Genomic DNA, 22624 nt, shown 5'->3' with positions numbered 1-22624 from the left:
CATTTTGCTAGTCAAATCTCAGGCTTTTATCATATGTAAAACAGTCAGTAGCAAGATATAAGACAACATGTCAAAACCATTACACAGCAAAAATGAAATACTGAGGTCCAACACTGGTTTGACCATCAATCCATCCAAAGCCTATTCACGCTCAGAAACAAGAGATAAACTGACAGGACTTACTATAATTCAAGGAGTATATGATATTCATCAAAGACACACATTGTGAAGATTATATTTGTCTAGTCTTTCGACAAACAAGGTCAACGATAAAAAATAAGATCTCCATCCAGGCCTACAAGTATATAAAGGCTCGTTGATTAATCATTCACTGTCTATGATATTTCTGTAGGGACTTTTCAGGCAAAGTCAAGCAATCAAGAACAGGTTTCCATCCAGGGCCACAGGTACACCAAGACTCGAGGAGCATATGCTCATTGTCTTTTGTATGCTTCTAGTGCCTTCCGTCCAGGTCAAGCATCAGGGATCCGATCAGAGTCCACGGTTATCAGGTATATCAAAACTCTATGAGCAGTTACTCACTTGTTTTTGTATATTTGTAGTATCCAATCCATCCAGAAAAAGCATCAATGTTCTGATCTCCCAGAAATGGTCATAGGTATAACAAAACCATATGCGCATTTACTCACTAGCTTTTATCTATTACTAGTGTCAGCCATCCAGGTCAACTGTCAAGGACCCGATTTCCCAGCAATGGGTATAGGTATAACAAATCGTTGTGGGAATATACTCACTAGTTATAATATATTTATAGTGTTCAGCCATCGATGTCAGGCGTCAAGGTTGCGATCTTCCAGCCAAGGTTATAGGTATAACAAAACATTATAGAAATATACTCACTGGTCTTAATATGTCTTTAGTGTTCACTCATCCAGGTCAATCAGCAGGATTCTGATCTCCCGTCCAAGGTTATAGGTATAACAAAACGTTATGGGAATATACTCACTAGTTTAAATATATTTCTAGTGTTTAGCCATCCATGTCAAGCGTCCAGGTTCCGATCTCCCAACCATATTTACAGGTATAACAAAACGTTATGCGCATTTACTCGCATGCTTTTATCTATTACTAGTGTTCAGCCATTTAGGTCAAGTGTCAAGGTTCCGATTGCCCGCCCATGGTTAAAGGTATAAAAAACATTATGGGCATATATTGACTAGTTTTTATATTTATTTGTGAACTCCAGCCATCCGTGTCAAGCGTCAAGGACCCGATCGCCCGTCCATGGTTATAGGTATAAAAACATTATGAGCGTATACTCATTAGTTTTTATATTTATTTAAGACTCCAGCAATCCGTGTCAAGCGTCAAGAACCCGATCCCCCGTCCATGGTTATAGGTATAAAAACATTATGGGCAAATACTTACTAGCTTTTATCTATTTCTAGTCTCCAGTCATCAATGTGAAGCGGCAAGGACCCAATCGCCCGTCAATGGTTATAGATAAAAAAAACCATTAGGGACATATACACACTAGCTTTTATCTATCTCTAGTCTCCAGTTATCCAGGACAAGCATCACGGTTTCGATCTCCCAGCTATGGTTATAGGTATAACAATACATTATGCGCATTTACTCACTAGCTTTATTATAGTTCAAGTCTCCAGCCATCCAGGACAAGCATCAAGGTTCCGATCTACCAGCTATGGTTATAGGTATAACAGAACGTTATGCGCATTTACTCACTAGCTTCTATCTAGTACTAGTGTTCAGCCATCCAGGTCAAGTGGCAAGGACCCGATCGCCCGGCCATGGGTATAGGTATAACAAAACGTTGTGGGAATATACTCACTAGTTATAATATATTTATAGTGTTCAGCCATCGATATCAGGCGTCAAGGTTCCGATCTTCCAGCCATGGTTCTAGGTATAACAAAACATTATGGAAATATACTCACTGGTTTTAATATGTTTTTAGTGTTCAATCATCCAGGTCAATCAACAGGATTCTGATCTCCCGTCAATGGTTATAGGTATAACAAAACGTTATGGCAATATACTCACTATTTTAAATATATTTCTAGTGTTCCGCCAATCATGTCAAGCGTCCAGGTTCCCATCTCCCTGCCATGGTTATAGATATAAAAAACATTAGGGACATATACTCACTAGCGTTAATATATGTCTAGTGTTCAGTCATCCAGGTCAAGCATCTAGGTTCTGATCGCCAATCCATGGTTAAAGGTATAAAACAACATTATGGGCGTATACTCACTGTTTTTATCTAGTTCTAGTCTCCAGCCATCCAGGTCAAGCATCAAGGTTCTACTCGCCCGTCAATGGTGACAGGTATAACAAAATGCTATGGGCATATATTCACTAGTTTTAATATATCTCTAGTGTTGGGCCATCCAGGTCGAGCATCAAGGACCCGATCACCCGTCCATGGTTATAGGTATAACAAATCGTTATTGTCATTTACTCACTAGTTTTGATATTTATTTCTAGCCTCCAGTCATTCAGATCAAGCGTCAAGGACCTGATCACCCCTCCATGGTCATAAGTATAAAACAACATTATGGGCATATACTCACTAGCTGTAATATACTTCTTGTGTTCAGTCGTCCAGGTCAAGCATCAAGGTTCTGGTCTCCCCGCCATGGTTATAGGTATAAAAAAACATTATGGGCATATACTCACTAGATTTAATATATCTCCAGTCTCCAGCTATCCGGATCAAGCATCAAGATTCCGATCTCCCCGCCATGGGTATAGGTATAAAAAAACATTATGGGCAAATACTCATTATTTTAATCTAGTTCTAGTCTCCGGCCATCCAGGTCGAGCTTCAAGGTGCTGATCTCCCGTTATATGGTTATAGGTATAACAAAAATCGATGAGCAATCACACTCGGCTTTATTTATTTCTAGTGTTGAATCCACCAAGATCATGCTTCACGGATCCGGATTCAGTCCGTGGCTATAGGTATACAAAAACTCGATGAGCAATTACTCATTGGATTTTATATATTTCTAGTGTCTACTCATCCACGGCAATTATCAGGATCCGATTTTCATGAATTGTTATAGCTAACCAAGTTTCCTTTAAACCTTTACTTAAAACAAACTATACTCTTTATTTATACTTTCTTTTGATGGCAAAGAACGATGATCAAATATACATCCATTATGGAAGGTATACAAGTCGTTCTTGGCCATTACTAACCTAGAAGTATATATGACTATTGTTTTTACTCTCCAGGCCAAACAGCAAGGATCAAAACTCAAATTTGGGCTACAGGTAAACAAGTCTTCTTGAGCTTTTACTTACTGTCATTTATATATTTCTAGTGTTTTTTTCCTTAAAGTTCAAATATCAAAGATCTGATTTCAAATCAAGGTTACGGGTACACACTTTTCTCTCTGTCTTTACATGCTTTCTTTCGTATTGGCCTAGTGTGTTTACGATCCGGCTACACAATGAAAATTTTGTTTTCCTTCCAGTGCGACAGGTATATACATCTAGTTCGGCCTTTAGTTACTGTTGGCTTTATTTCTCTACTGTCTTCACAGTTCAAGCCAGCCATCATGGATCCTATATCCGTCCAGTGTTACAGGTATACACTTCTCTTTGGGATTTTACTTACTGTCGGTTTTAATTTTCTACTGTCCTTAAAGTCAAGGCCAACGACCAATCATCTGGTATCCGCCGAGAATTCCAGATATAAAAATGTTATTGGGCCGTTACTTATAATTGTTTTTGTTTCTCTAGTGTCCTTGCAGTCAAGGGTAACGAGCAAGAACCCGGTCTCCATATTGGGATATAGTGTTACACATCTCTTTGATTTTTGACTTGCTGCAAACTGTATTTTTTCTCGTGACTTTACAGTCAAATTCAACACTCAAGGATCCGGTTTCCATCAAGTTTTACAGGTATACAAATCTGACAAGTGCTTTTATTTAATGTGTCTTTTTTTTTGTCAAGTGCCTTTACTGTCTATACCAATGATTCCGAATCCGAGCCCTATCCAGAGTGACAGGTATACAAATATGTTTGCGTCTTTACTAACTTTTAGTTTTATATGTCTAGTGCCTATACGGTTTAGGCCGAAGAACTAGGACTTGATATTCATCCAGACTTGCAGATATATATTTTTCGTTGGGCCGTTGATTATTGGCTTTTTTTATCCGTCTATTGTTTTTACTGTCAAGGGCAACCATCAAGGATCCGATCTCCATCCAGTATGACAGGTATACACTTTTCTTTGGGTTTCTACTTATCGCTTGTTTTTTTTTTGTCTAGTGTTTTCACCGCCCAGGTCGAAGAACAAGGATTTCTTCTTCATCCACGGTTACAGGTATACAATTCTCTTTTAGCCTTTGCATAACGCTTGTTTGATTTTTCTAATTTCATTAATGTCTATGCTAAATAATAAGCATCTACTCTCCATCTAAGGCCATAGGTTTAAAAAATATTTTTAAGTATTATTTTACTATTTATTAATTAATTAATTATTATTTTTTTAATTTTACACAGCCAAGGCCAATCGATCCAGGTTTACTGTCCTCTAGGGTAACAAGTATATGTACATACCTGATCGTTTACTTACTGCTTGTTGTTTCGAGTAATTTTTATTTATTCAAACTGAATTACCAAAGTTTTACTATCTACCTAGTGACTGAGGTATACAGGTCTCATTTAGTACTCACGTATCACTTATTATTCTGTCTAGCTTTTTTATAGTTTAAGCCAGCAATCGGGTTTTTAATCTCCATTAAGGATTAAAGGTATACATGACTATGTGAACCTTTACTTACTAGCTATTATATTTTCTAGTCTTTTTACAGGAAAGGCCCACAATTAATATGAGTTGTCTATCCGGGGGGGACAGGTATACAAATCTGCCAAAAAATCTACTTACTATATATTTGCATAATGTTTTTACAGCCGAAGCCAACGATCAAAGCTTTGATATTCTTTTGGGCTCACAGGTATAAAAGTCTCTTTGACTTTTTAGGTACTATCAGTTGTTTTGTTCTAACCCTTTCTTCTCCGTAGCAAGCGTTCAATGCTCAGCTCTACATCAAAGGTCGCAGGTATACAAGAATCTTTAAGCAATTTACTAAAAATTAGATTTTCCTAGCGTTTACATAGTCAAGGCGAAATGATCATGTTCTTTCTATCCATTCAAGGTTCTAGGTACACACGCACATTTTAGCATTTATTCTTCACTGGTTGAATCTTTTTAATCTTTGACAGTCCATGCCGAGAATCAAGGTTGCACTTCAAAAAATAGGGTTAAGGTATACATGCCTTTTTAAGCATTTATTTACTACTAGTTGCTTTATTCAGACTTTATACAGTCGAGACCAAAGATCAAGAGCCCGATTTCCGCATAGATTTACAGGGATACAAGTGGCTTTCTTTACCCATTAACATATTGCTAGCTGTTTGAAGCAATCTTTTTACAGTTCAATTCAACAGTCAAGGTTCAAATCCCCGTCAAAAATCACTGATATACTGCCACTTTTTAGTATTTACTTACTGCCAATTGTGTTTCTTTAGTCTACTCGCAGAAAAGGCCAACAATCAAGATGCCACTCTCCTTCTTGGATGTTATGTATACCAGTATCTTTGGGTATTTACCTATTACCAGCTTTAGTTCGGTAGTCTTTTCACAATTGAGGCCAACACCCAAGATTCCATAGTTCATGCAGGGTTACTGGTATATATACCTCTTTGAGCATTTGCTTGGTGTCTGCTATATTTGTCTAGTCTTTTCATAGTCAAGGCTACTAATTGAGATTCCGCTGCTCATCTAGGGTAAAAGGTATATATGCTTTTTTTTTAATAGTTAATCATTGCTTGTTGAAATTGTCTAATAATTTTACAGTCAACGCTGATGATCAAGTTTCTGCTATTCGTCGAGGTAACAGGCGTACACCCTCCTTTGAATATCTTTCTGTCATCCATCATATTTATCTAGTCATACCATAGTCCACACCAAGGTTCAAGAGTTTAGTCTCCACCCAGGTTCACAGACATTCAAGTATAATTGCCCTTTTAGGACTGCCGGCTGCTATTGCCTATTGCTTTTAATATATAGGTCAAGGGATAAATTTCCTACTCTCAACCATGAGCCACAGGTATCACCGTTTATTTTGAACATTTATTTATTATCGATTACATTTGATTAGTATTTTAAATCCGAGTCCAACGATCAAGCTTCAGCTTTCCGGGAAGGGTTGAAGATATCCATGTATCTTTGATTTTTTTTAATATCGACTGAATTTCTCTGGCGTTTGCACATTCAAGTCCATTGATCAAGTCTTTGGTCATTATCAAGTTTCCACTCAACATTATTGGGTAAAGGTATATAAGATTCTTAGATTACTTTTTTACAGCCAATGACATTTATCAAGCGTTTTTAGAGTCCTGGTCAACGATCAAGATCCTGCTATTAATTCAACGTCTTAGATATATAAGTGTATTTAAATATTACTTTACTACTGATTCTATCTATTTGATCTTTTTTTTTCTTTTTCTTTTTTACATTCTATGCTAGCCCTCACGGCTCTAGTCTCCATCAAGGCTTATAGACATACAAGTTTTTTTTTATTGGAATATGTTCTTACTATCAGTTTTAATTTTTCTAGTAATTTCACAGTTCATACCAACGATTAGGCGTCCGATTTCCATCCAGGGCTACAGGCATACATCTTTATTACACCATTTACTTACAGCCTGTTTTATATGTCCAGAATCTTCACAGCTCATGTCAACAGTCACGGTTTTGACCTACATCTCCAACCATAGGTATATATATATTTCCGAGAATTTACTTACTATTAGGTGTATTTTTCTAGTGTTTTCATAGTAAAGACCAACGATTAATATTCCGACATTTTCCTACAGTCATAGACATACAAGTCTCTTTGAGCCTTTAGTTACTTTAAGCTGTATATTCCCATACTTTTTACGGCAAAGACCAGCGATCAAGGTTTCACTCTCCATAAAAATCCTCAGGTATACAAAGCTCTTTAAATATTTTCTTACTATCAATTAGATTATTCTAGTGTTTACACAGTCAAAGCCAAACTATAAAGCCTCTGTTGCCCGTCCAAGTTCTCCAGTATATATATATTGAGCATCTACTTACTGGTTGTTGTTTTTAGTTATCTTGACATAGTCAAAACCAACGATTAAGGTTTCACCATACATCCAGGGTATGAGATACACATGTCTCGTTTAGTATTTAGCTATCAACTATTATTTTGTCTAGCTTTTTTTTTTATATTTTAAGCCAACGATCAAGTTTTGAGTATTTATTCATGATTACAGGTATATATTTCTTTTTGAACATATACTTATTGTTGGCTTTCTTTTTTTAGTCTATTTACCACCAGGGCGAACGATCAATATTCCGCTGCCCATTTTGGGCTATATGTATACATGACTCTTTAAGCAGTTAATACTTGTCGCTTTTATTTGTCTAGTCTTTTAATCGCCAAGTCCAAAATTTATGGCTCTGCTCTACATCATGGGCCGTAGGTATACAAGTCTCTTTGTGAATCTATTCACTGATGGTTATAAATACTTATAATTTCACAGTTGGTGTCAAAGATTATTGTTTAACTCTTATTCATATGTTACAGGTATACATTGTTTAGTTGCCCATTTTTCTTTGAATTATGCTTGTATTTGCTTATTTTTTTTTCTCTTCGTAGTTTAGGTCAATTATCATGGTTCTATTCTTTATTAAGGATTAAAGACATAGGAGGAGTTTTTAAAATTTTCTCACTGAAAATTGTATTTACTAATTTTTTTTACAGCCGATACCAGGTATCAGTATTCTACTCTCTATTGTGGGCCACAGCTATATTTGTCTTTTTTTTATTTGTCTTTTTTTACTATTTCGACAGCAAAACCCAACGCTAAAAAACTCAATCTCTATCAAGGGTTACAGGTATACCAGTTTCTTTGGATATATTACTACAAATTATTTTTGCATATTATTTTAAACAGACAAGCCCAACGATCAAGATTTCGGGCTCGAGTATCATATACCTGCATATGTATTTGTTTCAGTAACTACTTTATGCTGTTTCTATAGGACCTTACAGTCATATTTAATGCTAAACATTAAAACTTTAGTTTTAGGTATGGATTCTAGGTATACAACAATTTTTGACCACTCAGTACTACTTGCTTTATATAAGAAGTATATGTGTAGTTGAAGCCAAATAATTTAAGCTGGTTAAAAATATAAAAGGCTTTTGAGAAATTCACCGACACCTATATCTTTTTTATGTATTTGATATCAAGGATCAAGTAACAAATTTGTGCTCCCCATCATTGTTTAAAGATATACAAGTATTTTTTAAATTATTTCTTTTATTAATGTTTTCATTTCAGTAGTGTATTTCCAATTGATTTAAAGGATCAAGTTTTTGCCTCCATTATAGACTAAACGTATACAGTGCTATTTGAAAATTTAAATAACGTAATTTGCTTTCGTCTAGTACTCACAGTCAAGACAAGTATCAGAGCTCCACGTTTCCTCATAGGATAGAGGTGAACAAGGCTCTCTGAACATTTAATTACTGCCTCTTTTAACTACAGCTTGGCCTTACCGTACTTACATTCGCTACTTATCCTGTGGCTGCAAGGAATCGCATAACACTAGCATAACGTTATTACTGCTCATCATCTATCCCAATTAACAACATTAGCAACTCGGCATACTTTAGCTTATTTGTTAGTTTCGGGTATGTTTAATTCAGCCACTAGATTATCCACTGTATTATATATCGCAGACCTCTGGATATATCCTCTCAGTATCCTCCTCATGCTAATATGAGCCACGAAACTGATCCCACTCAATCTCTAATATTCAATCATTATAGCTACCACCATCACTTTTGAAGCGCTAGTATCTAAATCAATAGCGTATTAACAGTTGAAGGTCAGCTATGCATACGTATATGGCTACTCACGGGGCTATCTTCGTCGTCCTCGTCGCCACCCAGGAAATATTCCCTGAACTAGACACCTTATTCGCCATATATTTAACCTAATAGATCATACATACGCTCAATCAGCGTAGCCAATGCCACACACTAGATATCCATATCGAGCGGCCACTTCCAACTTATTCTTGATATTGAATTTGTCCTTAATCATATAGCAGTTCCATCTACATATTACAATATTCGAAGCTAAATCAGCTTTGGCTATTCTCTAGCTTTTTCGCCTTTAAATACATTACCTCCAATACATATTACAAAAAAAATATTATGAATGGTTTCATTCTCTGTGCAACTTTTGATATCTTTGTGTTGGTGTTGGTATGCCCAAAAAAAGAATTGAATATAGTGGTTGGCGGTGTCAATCTTGATAGAGTTTTGAAGTTGATGTTGGTACGTGTAAAAAAAAAAGAAAAGAAATATGTTATGGTTGCTGGTGTCAGTTTTGATAGTGTTGTGAAGTTGGTGTCAATTCCAGTAGATTTGTAAAGTCAATGTAGGCATGGAGGTTTGACTGAGGATTCCCGAAAGGGATGAGGTATGTAAAAAGAAGATTCAAGGCATCGTTAAAAGGGGTTTTTTTTTGTGTCTGTTGCGGCTCAGTAAAGGTTATTTTTGATAAACAGTCCTCTCTGAACAGTATTGAGTGAACATTATGGCAAATTGATTATGTGAGTTACAAATCCGGTTGCATTTGAATTCTTAGGGTAACCATAAATAAATCCAAGGTGCAATCAGCTGTCCATACACAAATGACATAAAATGAAAAAAAATGCTAGTATACAAGTATAGTCGAAAGAACAGGTTCATATAAGAAATATACCTGATATCAAATAGCTACAGTTAGTTCAATCTATTTCCACAGCTTTTGTTTTTTGTTTGTTTTTTTTTTACTTTAATAAAAGCCTCCTAGTATAAGTTATATTATAAGACAAGAACTTGCTCATTTGGCTTTTGGAACAAACTATTATTATTATTATTTTAAAAGGAGGGGAAAATAAAAGGGAGGAGAACTCGGAGAAGTGAAAAGAGATAACAAAATAACAGAAACCAATCAGTTTTTCGGGCGCGACTACAGATGTATTATTGCAATGAAGGTTAACGGTCGCAGTGCATATGACTAGTATATAAGAGGAGTCAACGAACATACGTCGCAACCTAGCAAAATGAAACATTCAGTCCAATTCAGAGCAGTTATCTCCTTATCATCAAATTGATGACTTGACAACCGAAAATTATATATTTTACTTTTGAGTTTTGGTGCCTTTATTTATAATTTTCCATGTGCGCTGTTTATTTCTTGTCTTATTACACTCAGTATGAAACTTACAATTTATAGGTTGTTTGTTGGTATCATAATTTGTTTTATATTTTATGTTAATTTCAAAGAGCCTGCTGTGCAGCATATTTTTAATACAAGTCTCTGTATAATATACGTATAACATGAACAGCTTCAATCTTGCCAAATCTCAACTCGGTGTATCCTTTGTAAAGTTCGCATTTCCTGTCCATATCTGGGTCTTCATTATCATATGAGCTGTAATCTTCTAATGTTTGACTGGTTTTGTTGGACTGAAAGTTTTGATAGTATTCAAGTGCAATATTGGCACCTTTATCTGAAAGCTTTGTAGTCTGTATGTAGCTCTCTCCATACTTCCCAAAGTACTCATATGCATAGATCCAATCAATAGCGTGGCTTGTTACTGTAGGGTATTCTGAATTTATCTTCTTTTTTTCTCTTTCATTCTTTTCATCCGATATTTGAAGACCATTTGATTGGGACAGAAGTGTAAGGCAGATATTATTATTTATATCAGATTCTTCGTGTGATGTGCTGTATTGAACCTGGCCAATGCGCAGAGTCTTTAAGAAAATATGCGACATATCGAGTAGCAGGCACCCGGTTTTTTTGCAAATATATCCATTGATTACCACAGTATCCAAAGTTATATGCTTCAGTTTTCTACACCTGAACGAGAGGATATTAAAAATTTCAGCCGTTACAGCGCAATTCTTTAACGTCAAAATCTGCAATTCATGTTGCTTCTGCTTCTGCTCCTGTTGTTCCCGCTGATTTGACTCGCCGTTTGTCGTATATGGATTACTAAGAAATGTTCCGCCATCAATTTTTAGCTGTTTGAGGGACACGAAATTGTCCAATATATCATTTAGATTAAGAGACATGTTGCTACCACTGATGCAAAGGTCTGTCAAAAGCGGATTGTAAGAAGATAGTTCTAGAATCGTATTTTCGTTCGTATAATTATATATAAATCCTTTGACTGATAAACTCTCGAGTGTTCCAGAAAAGGATTGCAAAATTCTGTTAACATTCATCGGGTATGAAGGGTCCACTTGGCCATATTTTGTTGTATCTAACTTCAAATGCTTGAGGGGAGTTTTTAATGCACAAAACAATTCCCATAAAATAAAGTCAGAATGCTCGAAATATCTGTCAGTCTTTAGATCGAATGTTTCCAGGTGTTGGAATGCGTTTGGATTGGAGTGAAAAAGAGTTATAAGTGCTTGTCTCTCGTCTGAATTTATAGGTGTACTACATGTATCTGTGATGTTTAGCTTTAGGGAACGCAAGTTTGGATACTTTAAGCTAAAGTAGTACAGCCACAAAGGATTCCAGTTATTTCGACTTGCACTTCCGTACTCGTCTACGTATTTGTACTCTTTCGAATTTATTTCTACGGATGTCACGGAGAAAGCCAGTGTTATGTCTGGGATATTATCCAATATAGCCGAAAAGTCAGGGCTGAGATATATATCAACCTTGATAGCCGATAGGTCTTGTAAGTGTTGGTGCATGCTTTCAAAGTCATCTACACTAAATTTCATGCGATAACCGTTACATCCAGCAGATATTTCTAATTTCTGGAGTATGACACACGCATTTATAAGTTCAAAGAGTGGTTTTGCTGACTTCTTTTGCCTGGTTCCTTTGTAATGTATTTTTAAATTTTCCAGAGACTTCCATATTTTGTCTGATCTTGTTATATCTGTGTCAATGTCATCATAGCTTATATTTTCTAGATGCAGGCTCTTCATGTTTGGTAGGTATCTGAATAGGCCAGAGAAATTTATATCTGATATCTCTGTCGCATTGTAATGACAACCTATTCGTAGACTGTGAACACAGGAGCCGTGTGGTGTTTGTACATTTTGGGAAGCTTTAACGATGTTGATAAGTGTTTGCACGTCATCAGGGGAGTAAAATCGTATTTTTTTCCACAGAGAGCTTTGAAATGGGTATCTCCATGTTTTGCAGGTAAGGGCACAATACAGCCGGTCCTTTGTCGATAGATCATCAGCAATTTGTGTAAGTATTTCGAATGGCAGTTCTAGCGACCTCATAAAGATAACCATATAAAAAGTAAAACAGGTGAAAGAAACAAAATAAAATAAAAATATATTGTCATATATATATAAGCACCAATAAAGGTAAAATCGACAGCTAGAAAAAGAAATACTGCGGAAAACTGATATTGTGAGACATATATTTGGATATATTTGAATCGTTGAGGTAACCATCAAGATGTACAAAGCGCAATCAGCTGTCCACATAAAAAAGTAAGACAAAAATATAATATTGCTAATGTGCAAGTGCTGTCGAGAGGACATATTCATTTACAGTTGTACCTGATATAAGATAGCTATAGTCCATTCGAGCTGCTGCCATAAACTTTAATTTTTACTTTAATAAAAACATTGGACTATAAATCATACGAAAGACCAACAGCTTGCTCATTTGGCTCTCGTTGCACACAATTTTTTAAAGTAGGACAAGAAAACAAAAGGGGGCGAACTCAGGGAAGTAGAAATGAATAACAGAATAACAGAAACCAATCAGCTTTCCGAGTGCGAATACAGATACCTTTTTTTACAATAGAAGGCTAATACTCATATAGTAGTTGAATAGTCCACAATAATAGTTAAAAACTGTACATCATGTATCATCATATTAAAACATTAACTTTAAGGTAGAGCAATCATATCATTATTATCATATTCATACTTTGACAGCTAGAATTTTGATACTTTGCTATTGACACTTTATTCTTTGGTTTATGACCTTAGTTTATCCACTCTTTATATCTTATATTATCACAATCATAATGAGACATACAGTATATTGCTTTAGTAAGTATGCCCTTTGCTTTATTATACTTGTTATTTACTCTCTTTTGCAAACAGTTTATTATACGGCGTATTTTCCAAAACTGTAATATTCTGATACACATGAAGAAGGAACATCTTTAAACTTACCAAATCTTAATTCGCTGTGTCCTTGGTAAAATTCATATTCTCAACCGACCTTTGGTTTTTCTCTATATGTCTCGGTCAACTTTGTTGGACCAAAAGTTTTTATAATATTCAAATGCGATGCTGGTTTCTTTCTTTGAAAGTTTTGTGCTTATTTTGCACGTCTCATTATAATCCCCATAGCAACCATATTTATTGAGCCAAAAAATATTTTGGTTCTCTACAATAGAGTGCTTTGAATATCTCTCATTTTTTTCGATATTATTATTTTTGTCTGATGGCGGAGCGCCGTTTAATTGAGATAGGAGCGTTGGATGACTATAATAACTTACATTCGTTTCTTTGTCCAATATTTTGTAACTAATCTGGCCGGTGTGTAAAATCCTTAAGAAAGTATGTGACATATGGAGTAGTAGACATCTGGGTTTTTCGCAAATAGATCCCGTGATCAACGCAGTATACAAAGTTGTATATTTTAAACTTCTACGCCTGAAGGAGAGGCGAGTAAATACTTCAGTAGCCTCAGAGAATGTCTGTAACGGCAGAATATGCAGTCCATTATCATGGTGATGATGCTTTGAGTTAATGAACAATTTTCTACCAGCATATATTAATTCTTTTAAGAGGTACAAATCTGTTCAATAGATCATCTAGATTAAGAGATACGTCCTTGCCACTGATTCAAAGGTGTGTCAAAAGCGGGTAGTAAGAGGATAGTTTGAGAGTTCGATCTTGGCTCTTAGCGTTATATATAAATTCTGTAACCGAAAGTCTTTCGAACGTTTCAGAAAAGTATTATAGAATTATGTCAATATTCATTGAGTATGGATCGTCTACTTCGTCCCATAGTGTTGCATATAGGGTCAAATGTTTAAAAGGCACTCTCAATGCATAGAGTAATTCCTATAAAATAAAGTCAGAAGACTCGGAATATATGTTGGTTGTAAAGCTGAATGTTTCCAGGTGTTGAAATGTGTTTGTATTGGATTAAAAAAGAGACATCATTGTCTGCTTCTGGCCGATATATACTCGATCACCGTGTATGTCTGTGGAATTCAGCTTTAGAGAGCGCAGGTTTGAATATTTTTAACCAAAATTGTAAAGCCACAAAGGATTTCATTCATTCTCATCTTTAGTTATTTCATCGTTTTTCTATTCATATATATTCGAATTTATATCTAGGGATGTCATGAAAAAAGCCCGTGCTGTATCTAGTATTCTGCCCAGTGTAACTCAAAGTTTATTACTGAGATATATTTTTCCCTTGATAGACGATAGGTTTTGAAATTTTTGATGCACGGTATCAAAGTCATCGACACTAAACTTCATGCGATAAAACTGTTCTTGATAAAGTATTTATAATTTCTGAAGCGTTTTACACGCAGTGCTGATCCTAAAGGGTCAAGGCTTCCAAGAGGGTCACGATATTTCTTAGCAGGAGACGACATTTTGATTTTATCAGACCACAAATTGTGACCTTGTTCCCGGCATTGAATAATTATACCAGATTCCTAAGGATAAGTAATATTCGTATCAAGATTATCTTTTGTGTTTTGCAAAAAATATGGGTTGATATTACTTACCAGTTGGGGCTTTCAAACTCTGGTAATATATCTATAGTAGGTGAAAGAAAGAGAAAAACATGATACGCATAAGAAGGCCAACAAATAGTAGAAAATCTAACAAGATTGCGTCGCTATTTAAGGACAACAACTCCTTATAATCTTCTGTATAAATGGCTATTGGCCAAGTCTAGATTTAAGACATAAACGCTTGTTAATCAGCTATACAGAATTTTTTATTGTATGAGACAAGCTTTTATTATTAAATTGACCAAAAACAGGCTGCACTTCCTAAAAGGAGAGGTAGGCTCCTTAGAAGAGATTGATAAAGGCACAGAGTGTGGAGATAAAATAGTAAGCCAATACGTACAATAGATATATTGTATTTTTTAGAGCACGGTACTTCCCCCCATGAAGGATTAGAGATATATACCGGGCCCCATACAGGTATCCATGATTATCTAGTCCGGTTATGATAGAAACGTTGTCTCTGTAGGATTTCAGAGTTAAAAACGTTTCGATTTTTGATCCCAGAAAATTTGTAAGAGAAACCATATCTTCACCATACATTTGCTCAGCAAGAATGACAAACAAACCCTTCAAACCTCAAATACAAGATTCTATACATGCTTATTATTGAAATATATAAAGAAGAAGGAAAGATCAATACTGGATATGACCTCCCTTGGCCTCAATCACATCCTGGTGTCGATGTTGCATGCTTTCTGTAAAAGTTGATGCAAATTTGACACCTATTTTTTGCCACACTTGTTGCATTACAACCTTTCAAATTATAAATGCTGTTAACGCTTGTCTACTAATAAGTAATACATCTTTTGATAGGACCACCGAAAGTGTTTAATGGGGGGTTAATATCCGGTATTTGAGCTCTCCAGTAGACAAAACCTCTGACCTTATGGGTTGTCTTTCCACCCCTTCAAATAAGAGCCAGTATTATCACAACTATAATTGTCTTATTGGAACGTAAGATTCCTATTTTGTTTCTGTAAAAGCTTTTAAAATTAAGAGAGGAAGTTATGAGCCTAAAAAAAAGTCTTTACCTATCCGTTCTGATTTATGTTGCTATATAGTAGCCCCAAAGGTCCCAGAAAAAACACTGGCCTAGGAACAGCTCCAAATCAACATATTATCCTTCCTTTATTTGGGTTTCTCAATGCTATATATATTCCTCATACCTTTTATCAACTCTTCTGATATAGCTGAATCATTCAACATTACCTTTGACTGCAAGTCTTGATCCCCTGGTCAAATTGACATACGAACCCCATCAAATAGCTTTCTATCGTGGATTTCTCTTAAATCTGAACTATGGGTCTTGGTATCGGATTATTGCTTTTCGATAGGTAAATATCTCTGTATTCTTTAAAGATGACCTTTAATCTAGAATATGAGGCATATGGATTCTTCTAAACCACTTGTACAAAGCGTCTTTCTGTCCTCTCTCCAATCTTTCTGGGTCTCCCGGACCCATTCTTTCGGGGTGATCAAACCGTTTTTGACCGTGAGTGTATCTGTATAATAACTAGCAAAGAAAGAGGCCCCAGAATTGTTCTTTTGCGCGAGATCATGTAAATATAGATTACATATATATTAAGAAAAAAAACAATTGTAAAAGATGAAAAGATATAACGTAAATTCAAAAAGCATTATATTATATTGCTTAAATTTTTAATCGTTTTTTTTTTTAATTATTGTTATCATTTTTATATGCTTGCACCAATTGTTTATTTGAAAATTTTAACATTCAAAAGCATAAATTAGAATGAAAATAGCTGATAAAGCATACTGCACTATGTAAGTCTCATTTGGAAAATATGCTGTTCAATAAAGTCTTCATAAATTATTCAAGAGATTCAGGTAAAACTCACAAGTTACATACAGTAAAAGTATATATTTTATTTCGAATTTATTTTTATTATTTTCTTGATTCTAATAAATCGATGGATAAATAGAAACCATGGTAACCAAAATAAACTCATTTTGAAACATATACATATAAAAAGCCATCAAGTAAGGCCACTTTTACAAAAAGGTAAGATTTATTTATTTTATTTTATTCTTTAAAAAAAAATATGTCTTGGATCAGTTTTCATTCTTAGTATTATTCTTTTTTTAGTTTATACTTTACATCACTAATGCTAAAAGACACAAAGAGGTGTACAGAATACAGCGAGTAAAGCAGAGAAATATCAAACAAAGACAATATACACAATATAGCTATGTTGATCAATTGGTGCCTTGTACAGCACATACCTTCTTTCCTTGTCTTTGTATTCTTGTATACTCATAATTAAACTCTTTTTTCTTTCACTCTCCAAATCCCCCAAAGAAAATTGATTGATTGATTGCTCTGTTGTCAATGACATCACTCTCAGCTTGTAGCCTTGCGTAACGTTCAGCTTCTGGATTAGAATGACAATGTTGTATGTTCCTGTGTAAATGCCCTGGCTTTATTTTTATTTTATTTACATTTGTAGTATAATGTAATTTAATGTAATGTAATGTATGGTCAAGAAGATTAAGATGATGACACAATAGAATTTTGGAGGGAAACACCTATTAAATCTTGTACTTGATCCAATTACCAGAAAGATACTATTACTAATAAATTCAAGCTTATATTCTATTCTATAGTCTATTGTTTATCATTGATATTCAGAGCTTTGTTTAATTAATGAACCCATTTATTTTATCTTAATCTTTCAATTGACAAAAAGGCCATTAATAAATACTAGATTTTACTTGTTTGAGTATAATTCAATAGTTATTATGTAAGTAAATTATTCATTATATGCATATGTGTATGTATATGTATGTATGCGAGTGTGATGTGCTCTATTCTATCTAAATTGAAACATGTCCACTCAAACCAGTTGATTATATCTCTATACCCAACAACCCCATTTATGGATATTTTGGTTCTTTCACTTCAAAAAACATAAAAAAGAATGCCAAGCGTCATGATCGTGCTGGGTTCTAACCATATTCACCAGACCGACAGACAAAGGACAAAGCAAGAGAGAGAGAGAGAGGGAGAAAAGTAGAATGAAAATAAATGAAATAATTATACTTTTTTTTCTCTCTCTCTTTCTTTTCTTTCTTTCTTTATTCTTCTATCTATATCTCTCTCCCTTTATTGTTTCAATTAACTATGGCAAGCAAATTCCCTTATGGCTGGTTCTTTATTCAGTCCCGCTGTAAGCACAAGATGGTTCTTGACGTGTCATGGGATTCCCTCAAGGTAATGAACCAATCAATAAAAGTTATATTGTAATTTTGTTTTCTAATCCAAATGGTTGATTGTAGACAAGCGCCAAGGTGATTGTGTACCCAATGAAAGAAACAGACAATGCCAATCAGTTGTGGATGTATGACCATGGCTACATTATCAATAAAAACAGTGGTCTCGGTAAGCTTCTTTGCAGACTAGAATATACATTACGTATTATGTACCAAGAAATTGGTTCTTTTTCTTTATTCTTTAAGAAATAAAAATATTATATATATATACAATCTCTAAACTCGTAGTAGCTGGTAGTTAGTAGTCAGCAGTAATATATAAATATGTAATTGACAATATTAATCGATTAATTTATTTATTTACTTTTGAAATTTCTCGTTTTTGTTTTGTAGTCTTGGATATTCAAGGTGGTGAGTAAAGCAAAAAAAAAAGATAGAAAGATATCCCAAATGAACCTTTGACAATGGCCTTCTTTATATTTATCTGTACCTGTATGTCTATCATATTGCTACTGTGATTGGGATTGCTATTGTAATTGGTTTCATTGTTGGCATTCTCAATAATGTTATTATTATATGTTTATTTATTTTATTGGGATACCATCCAGACATTTAATAGACATTTTTTCCTTTTTAAAAAAAGGTGTATTGGAGAGTGACAAGCAAGTGATCCAGTTCAAGCGAAAGATGCTCGAAGATGCCCAAAACCAACGATGGTATTATCGTGAAGATGGTTTCATTTACCCACAAGCAGATCCTAATCTGGTGCTTGATATTCGGGTAAGTTTAAATTTACTAATCATAACTACAGTGAAATGTTGATAGTCTTCCTTACTTTAATATTATTATTTCTTGGGACTTTTTGACATTTATATCCATAATTTTAAATGTTAACTTTTTTTTGTAAAAAAAAAAAAAAACAAAAAACAGGGTAATTGGACAAAGCCAGGAACAGTGGTGTTATTGTATGAGCGTAAATACGAAGACAATGAGAATCAATTGTGGGATCTTGTGCCATACCAAGAACCAAAGAGATTAGTGAATGACAGAACAGGTTCAGAATCACCTCAAGACCCAGACGAGGATTACTCATTTAGTACAGCAAGCTATGCATTATAATACCTGTCTAATTAATTTTGTTCCCTCATCTTATTAATATTATTTTTAATATTAATTAAAACGCACACCCACCCACACCTACCCACACACACCCACACACACCCACACACACCCACACACACCCACAGAAAGAGAAAGAGACGCAGATACACGCTACTTAAAACATGCATACATACATACATAAATATAAATATATATTAAATTATTGAAAGACAATCCTGCCATTGATTCTCTTTTTGGTTTTGTTCGGATACTGTGAGTCAACAACAAAAGGAATAATAGGAAGATGTGTTTACAAGAGGTAGAAAGAGAGATTTAGAAAGGAAATTGTAGATGACCTTGCCTATTTGGTGAGGTTTATTTAATGTATAATAGCAATATATACATTCTGTGGATATTGGAATATAAATGGGTGCTTGGGTTAATTGATGGCCATTAGACACCAAACCTCTCACCTTCCTTTTCTCGTACTTTATTTCTATGAAATTATTGTTCCAAATTCAATTCATTTGTTACTTGATTGAATCCAGTTTTGACATTATTATTTTCTTTGCTTTGACCTCCCGCGGGAACTTGATATTGATACTGATCACCAGAATCCCATGGTAAAATCATTAAGGAGAAAAAATAAATTATCCCTTTCTCCCGAGGCAGTAAATATCTTGGGTTAAGAGGTTAATTTTATTCTTACAGAATTGTATTTTTCATCAAGTTATATCCACACAGCCATATACATATATATATGTATAACAAAGATGTACTCTATTTTTTTTATTGTAATAGATCTGCAAAATAATCCTCGAATTCTTCCTCTTTTGACCTTTCTTCTCTTGATTCTGCAGTCTGCTTCCACACATTGGATGCTTCGGACTCTATATGGTTTATATACCATTCGTTTATTCATATATTAGTATTACGCTCATCTTAACAAGTAAAGATGAGAAAGTAAAAGTAATAACAGACTCCTTCCTGTCTACCAATTCATAAATGTACCGACACACCAATAACTTACCTTTATTTTTACCCATTCTCTCGCCTTCGTCTTCTTCACTTTCGCTTTCACTTTCACTTTGGCTTTCATCTTCTGCAGCAGATTTACTACCAGAAGATTTTTTGGATCGTTTACGGGAAGACTTGTTTGAATCTCGTTCTTGTTCTCGCTTTTGATCCCGCTTCCGTTTCAATTTGTCCTTCTTTTCTTTCTTGGCCAACCTCTTTTGTGTAGTGTAGTTTAATTTATCAGAACATGATGGGCAAAGTCTGATTTTCACCAATTCATTCTTGACCTCGCCATCCTCTGCATATCTGAAATTGACTTCCCAACTCTCCAGACTGTGAGTAGAATCGCAGCGTGTAGAAGCACACACAAACTGGCCTAAAACACAAGTAAGTAAACGTATAAACATATAAATAAATCGATACCCTACCTTTACCAGATACTACTTCACCCTCTGTACGCCAGCGTAAAGCAATTTTTGATTCTTTGTAGTACTTTAATTCACCAATGGCATATTCTTTGAAGAGTTTATCATAATATTTCTTGGCTGCACGTTGTTCCCATGGTGCATCTTCGGCCTCGTCTTCATCTTGATTGCGAATAAACTTGTGATTCTCTCGAATGATCTCAATCTCGGTCTTGTATTTTACTTCATTTTTAGGTATTTGATGGTTGTAAAAAAGTGTGTAGTCTCTAATCAACTTTTTGTGTCGAGTGTACTTGTAAACAGTAAAAGAAGAAGAAAGAGTATTTATATATATAAAAGAAAAAGAGAGAAAATAGTAAGATTTTTTGATAATTAAAAGCAAAAAATAAAAATGTAAATAGATATATATCTATATATGATATAGTGAAAAGAAGAAGAAAAGAAAGGGTAAAAAGAACACTTTATTGTCTTACTGCATCTACACCACGTAGGTCATTACGAAACATTGATTTTGAAGATGCCATTATTATTATTATTATTATTATTATTATTATGATTATTTAAAGAAAGAAAGAAAGAAGGGATACAGAAAGTAAAATAAGAATTATAAAGGAGATAATCTATACAGGTGCAATGTATAGTGGTTGTAGTGTTTGTGTAGTGTGTATGGATTGTAAGTATTGAGGAATGTATGCAAGCAACACAACTTTAGTTTTACTGCTCAAGTCACACACGTCACATCAAATGGGAAGAGAGAAAGACAGAAGTTGAGAAAGAAAAAGAAAAAAAGATAAAAAAATGAAGATCATGAATTGAATTTCTTTTAAAGAAAAGAAGAAGAAAAAAAGCATGGCATCTTCTTTGCGCGATCAAGTTAATGCACTCTTGACAGATTACTCTGGTCTTATTAAGAATTACTTTCATGCCATATCATTAGTAGCAGAAAATACCCCGGTGGATGAGCAACATTCTCCCGAGACACTTTTAAAAAAGATTGTTGGAGTAGATAGAGCACTCCAACAAGCTATTGAATCCAGTAAGATTTCCATTTCCTTCTTTCTTTCTTTATATATATAATAATAAAAAGAAGAAGAAAAACAAAGCACATATATACTCTATATACAAAATGAACAAACAAAGCGTATTGATAGGTTTCTACTCCTAGTCGATGAGCATCAAGCACGACAGAGACGAATTATACAAGTTCAGGATGATATTCAACGCCATCAAATGACAATGTTGGAAATCGTTCAACGATTGCATGATGCACGCGAAAATATAGATCTTGATTTGACACAGGCCAAACGTGAATTAAAGGCTATTGAATATTCCAAGGATTGTAAGATAAATGCAAAAAGAAGAAGAAATATATATATATATATATATATGTCAATCTGTATATTTACTTCTTTATTTTCTTATAGCAAATGTTCAGTTCACAGAGATTTTGTCTTATGCTTCTAAACTATCAAAGTACACTTCTGCACCTCCAAACTTTGAATTGATCAGTCGTGATATGAAGATTGAATTCGAGAAACCTTATCCTGATGAAGAGCGTATGCGCCGTGGTCAACTCTACTGGCAGCATGCACCACAACCTGTACCAGAAGATCAATGTGAGAATCATGAAACTAGAAGAAAGATAATACTATTACTATTATTACATGTTTTTTTTTGGCTTTTGAAGTGAGCTAATTATATACTTTTTTATTTTGTTTTCTAGTCGAAAGCTCGGATAGTGATAGTGCAATGGAAGAAGAAATCAATAAGGAGGCTGGTAGCACTGGTCAACCAGAGGAATCTCAAGGAGATCCATTCTGGATCTTGGATCTCAATCCAGATATGCCTTCATGAAATATACTCTCTCACTCTCTCACTCTCTCACTCTCTCACTCTCTCACATTCACACTCACACTCACACATTTACTCAATAACTCATATATATACATGTACAAATCCATTAAACATGTTTGATTAATTGACCAAAAATAGTATTAAT

The 22624-nt window shown here is 34.6% G+C and overlaps 9 protein-coding genes across 9 annotated transcripts; 6 read left to right on the top strand and 3 right to left on the bottom strand.

Annotated features, from left to right (window-relative positions):
• Nucleotides 1–67: 67 nt before the first annotated feature.
• Nucleotides 68–3050, top strand: PHYBLDRAFT_145960 (hypothetical protein; the record flags this gene model as incomplete). Its single annotated transcript, XM_018431565.1, has 24 exons — nucleotides 68–196; nucleotides 364–512; nucleotides 564–619; nucleotides 671–718; nucleotides 783–823; nucleotides 882–936; nucleotides 995–1042; nucleotides 1208–1255; nucleotides 1313–1353; nucleotides 1410–1457; nucleotides 1516–1563; nucleotides 1616–1669; nucleotides 1728–1782; nucleotides 1841–1881; nucleotides 1940–1987; nucleotides 2046–2093; nucleotides 2151–2198; nucleotides 2256–2303; nucleotides 2362–2409; nucleotides 2470–2524; nucleotides 2583–2623; nucleotides 2682–2736; nucleotides 2843–2932; nucleotides 2998–3050. The coding sequence occupies 24 exons, from the start codon at nucleotides 68–70 to the stop codon at nucleotides 3048–3050; spliced, it is 1395 nt and encodes a 464-aa protein (XP_018291611.1).
• Nucleotides 3051–4826: 1776 nt separating this feature from the next.
• Nucleotides 4827–5094, top strand: PHYBLDRAFT_158966 (hypothetical protein; the record flags this gene model as incomplete). The annotated part of the gene is made up of 2 exons (XM_018433888.1): nucleotides 4827–4952; nucleotides 5020–5094. 2 exons carry the CDS (start codon nucleotides 4827–4829, stop codon nucleotides 5092–5094), a joined length of 201 nt encoding a protein of 66 aa, XP_018291610.1.
• A 1190-nt stretch (nucleotides 5095–6284) lies between these two features.
• Nucleotides 6285–7586, top strand: PHYBLDRAFT_158965 (hypothetical protein). The gene is made up of 5 exons (XM_018433887.1): nucleotides 6285–6333; nucleotides 6527–6777; nucleotides 6877–6987; nucleotides 7137–7187; nucleotides 7353–7586. Exons 2-4 carry the CDS (start codon nucleotides 6587–6589, stop codon nucleotides 7165–7167), a joined length of 333 nt encoding a protein of 110 aa, XP_018291609.1. The 5' UTR covers nucleotides 6285–6333; nucleotides 6527–6586; the 3' UTR covers nucleotides 7168–7187; nucleotides 7353–7586.
• A 1671-nt stretch (nucleotides 7587–9257) lies between these two features.
• On the top strand, nucleotides 9258–9476 carry PHYBLDRAFT_158964 (hypothetical protein; the record flags this gene model as incomplete). Its single annotated transcript, XM_018433886.1, has 2 exons — nucleotides 9258–9380; nucleotides 9405–9476. The coding sequence occupies 2 exons, from the start codon at nucleotides 9258–9260 to the stop codon at nucleotides 9474–9476; spliced, it is 195 nt and encodes a 64-aa protein (XP_018291608.1).
• Nucleotides 9477–10397: 921 nt separating this feature from the next.
• Nucleotides 10398–12362, bottom strand: PHYBLDRAFT_168910 (hypothetical protein; the record flags this gene model as incomplete). Its single annotated transcript, XM_018435966.1, has 1 exon — nucleotides 10398–12362. One exon carries the CDS (start codon nucleotides 12360–12362, stop codon nucleotides 10398–10400), a length of 1965 nt encoding a protein of 654 aa, XP_018291607.1.
• A 2222-nt stretch (nucleotides 12363–14584) lies between these two features.
• PHYBLDRAFT_63814 (hypothetical protein) lies at nucleotides 14585–15598 on the bottom strand (the record flags this gene model as incomplete). Its single annotated transcript, XM_018441187.1, has 3 exons — nucleotides 14585–14770; nucleotides 15188–15426; nucleotides 15502–15598. 3 exons carry the CDS (start codon nucleotides 15596–15598, stop codon nucleotides 14585–14587), a joined length of 522 nt encoding a protein of 173 aa, XP_018291606.1.
• Nucleotides 15599–17993: 2395 nt separating this feature from the next.
• On the top strand, nucleotides 17994–19434 carry PHYBLDRAFT_187141 (carbohydrate-binding module family 13 protein; the record flags this gene model as incomplete). Its single annotated transcript, XM_018439334.1, has 5 exons — nucleotides 17994–18083; nucleotides 18149–18251; nucleotides 18476–18493; nucleotides 18726–18862; nucleotides 19013–19434. 5 exons carry the CDS (start codon nucleotides 17994–17996, stop codon nucleotides 19199–19201), a joined length of 537 nt encoding a protein of 178 aa, XP_018291605.1. The 3' UTR covers nucleotides 19202–19434.
• A 538-nt stretch (nucleotides 19435–19972) lies between these two features.
• On the bottom strand, nucleotides 19973–21288 carry PHYBLDRAFT_181581 (hypothetical protein; the record flags this gene model as incomplete). The annotated part of the gene is made up of 4 exons (XM_018438497.1): nucleotides 21099–21288; nucleotides 20635–20917; nucleotides 20214–20576; nucleotides 19973–20073 (listed from the first exon to the last, which is right to left on the bottom strand). The coding sequence occupies exons 1-4, from the start codon at nucleotides 21147–21149 to the stop codon at nucleotides 19973–19975; spliced, it is 798 nt and encodes a 265-aa protein (XP_018291604.1). The 5' UTR covers nucleotides 21150–21288.
• A 186-nt stretch (nucleotides 21289–21474) lies between these two features.
• On the top strand, nucleotides 21475–22479 carry PHYBLDRAFT_168906 (hypothetical protein; the record flags this gene model as incomplete). The annotated part of the gene is made up of 4 exons (XM_018435965.1): nucleotides 21475–21661; nucleotides 21713–21964; nucleotides 22050–22241; nucleotides 22349–22479. 4 exons carry the CDS (start codon nucleotides 21475–21477, stop codon nucleotides 22477–22479), a joined length of 762 nt encoding a protein of 253 aa, XP_018291603.1.
• Nucleotides 22480–22624: the final 145 nt, after the last annotated feature.

This window comes from Phycomyces blakesleeanus (genome assembly GCF_001638985.1).
Source record: "Phycomyces blakesleeanus NRRL 1555(-) unplaced genomic scaffold PHYBLscaffold_11, whole genome shotgun sequence".
Classification (NCBI taxonomy): domain Eukaryota; kingdom Fungi; phylum Mucoromycota; class Mucoromycetes; order Mucorales; family Phycomycetaceae; genus Phycomyces; species Phycomyces blakesleeanus.
Note: the sequence above shows the minus strand (reverse complement) of the source record. Positions and strands in the feature narration are given on the sequence as shown.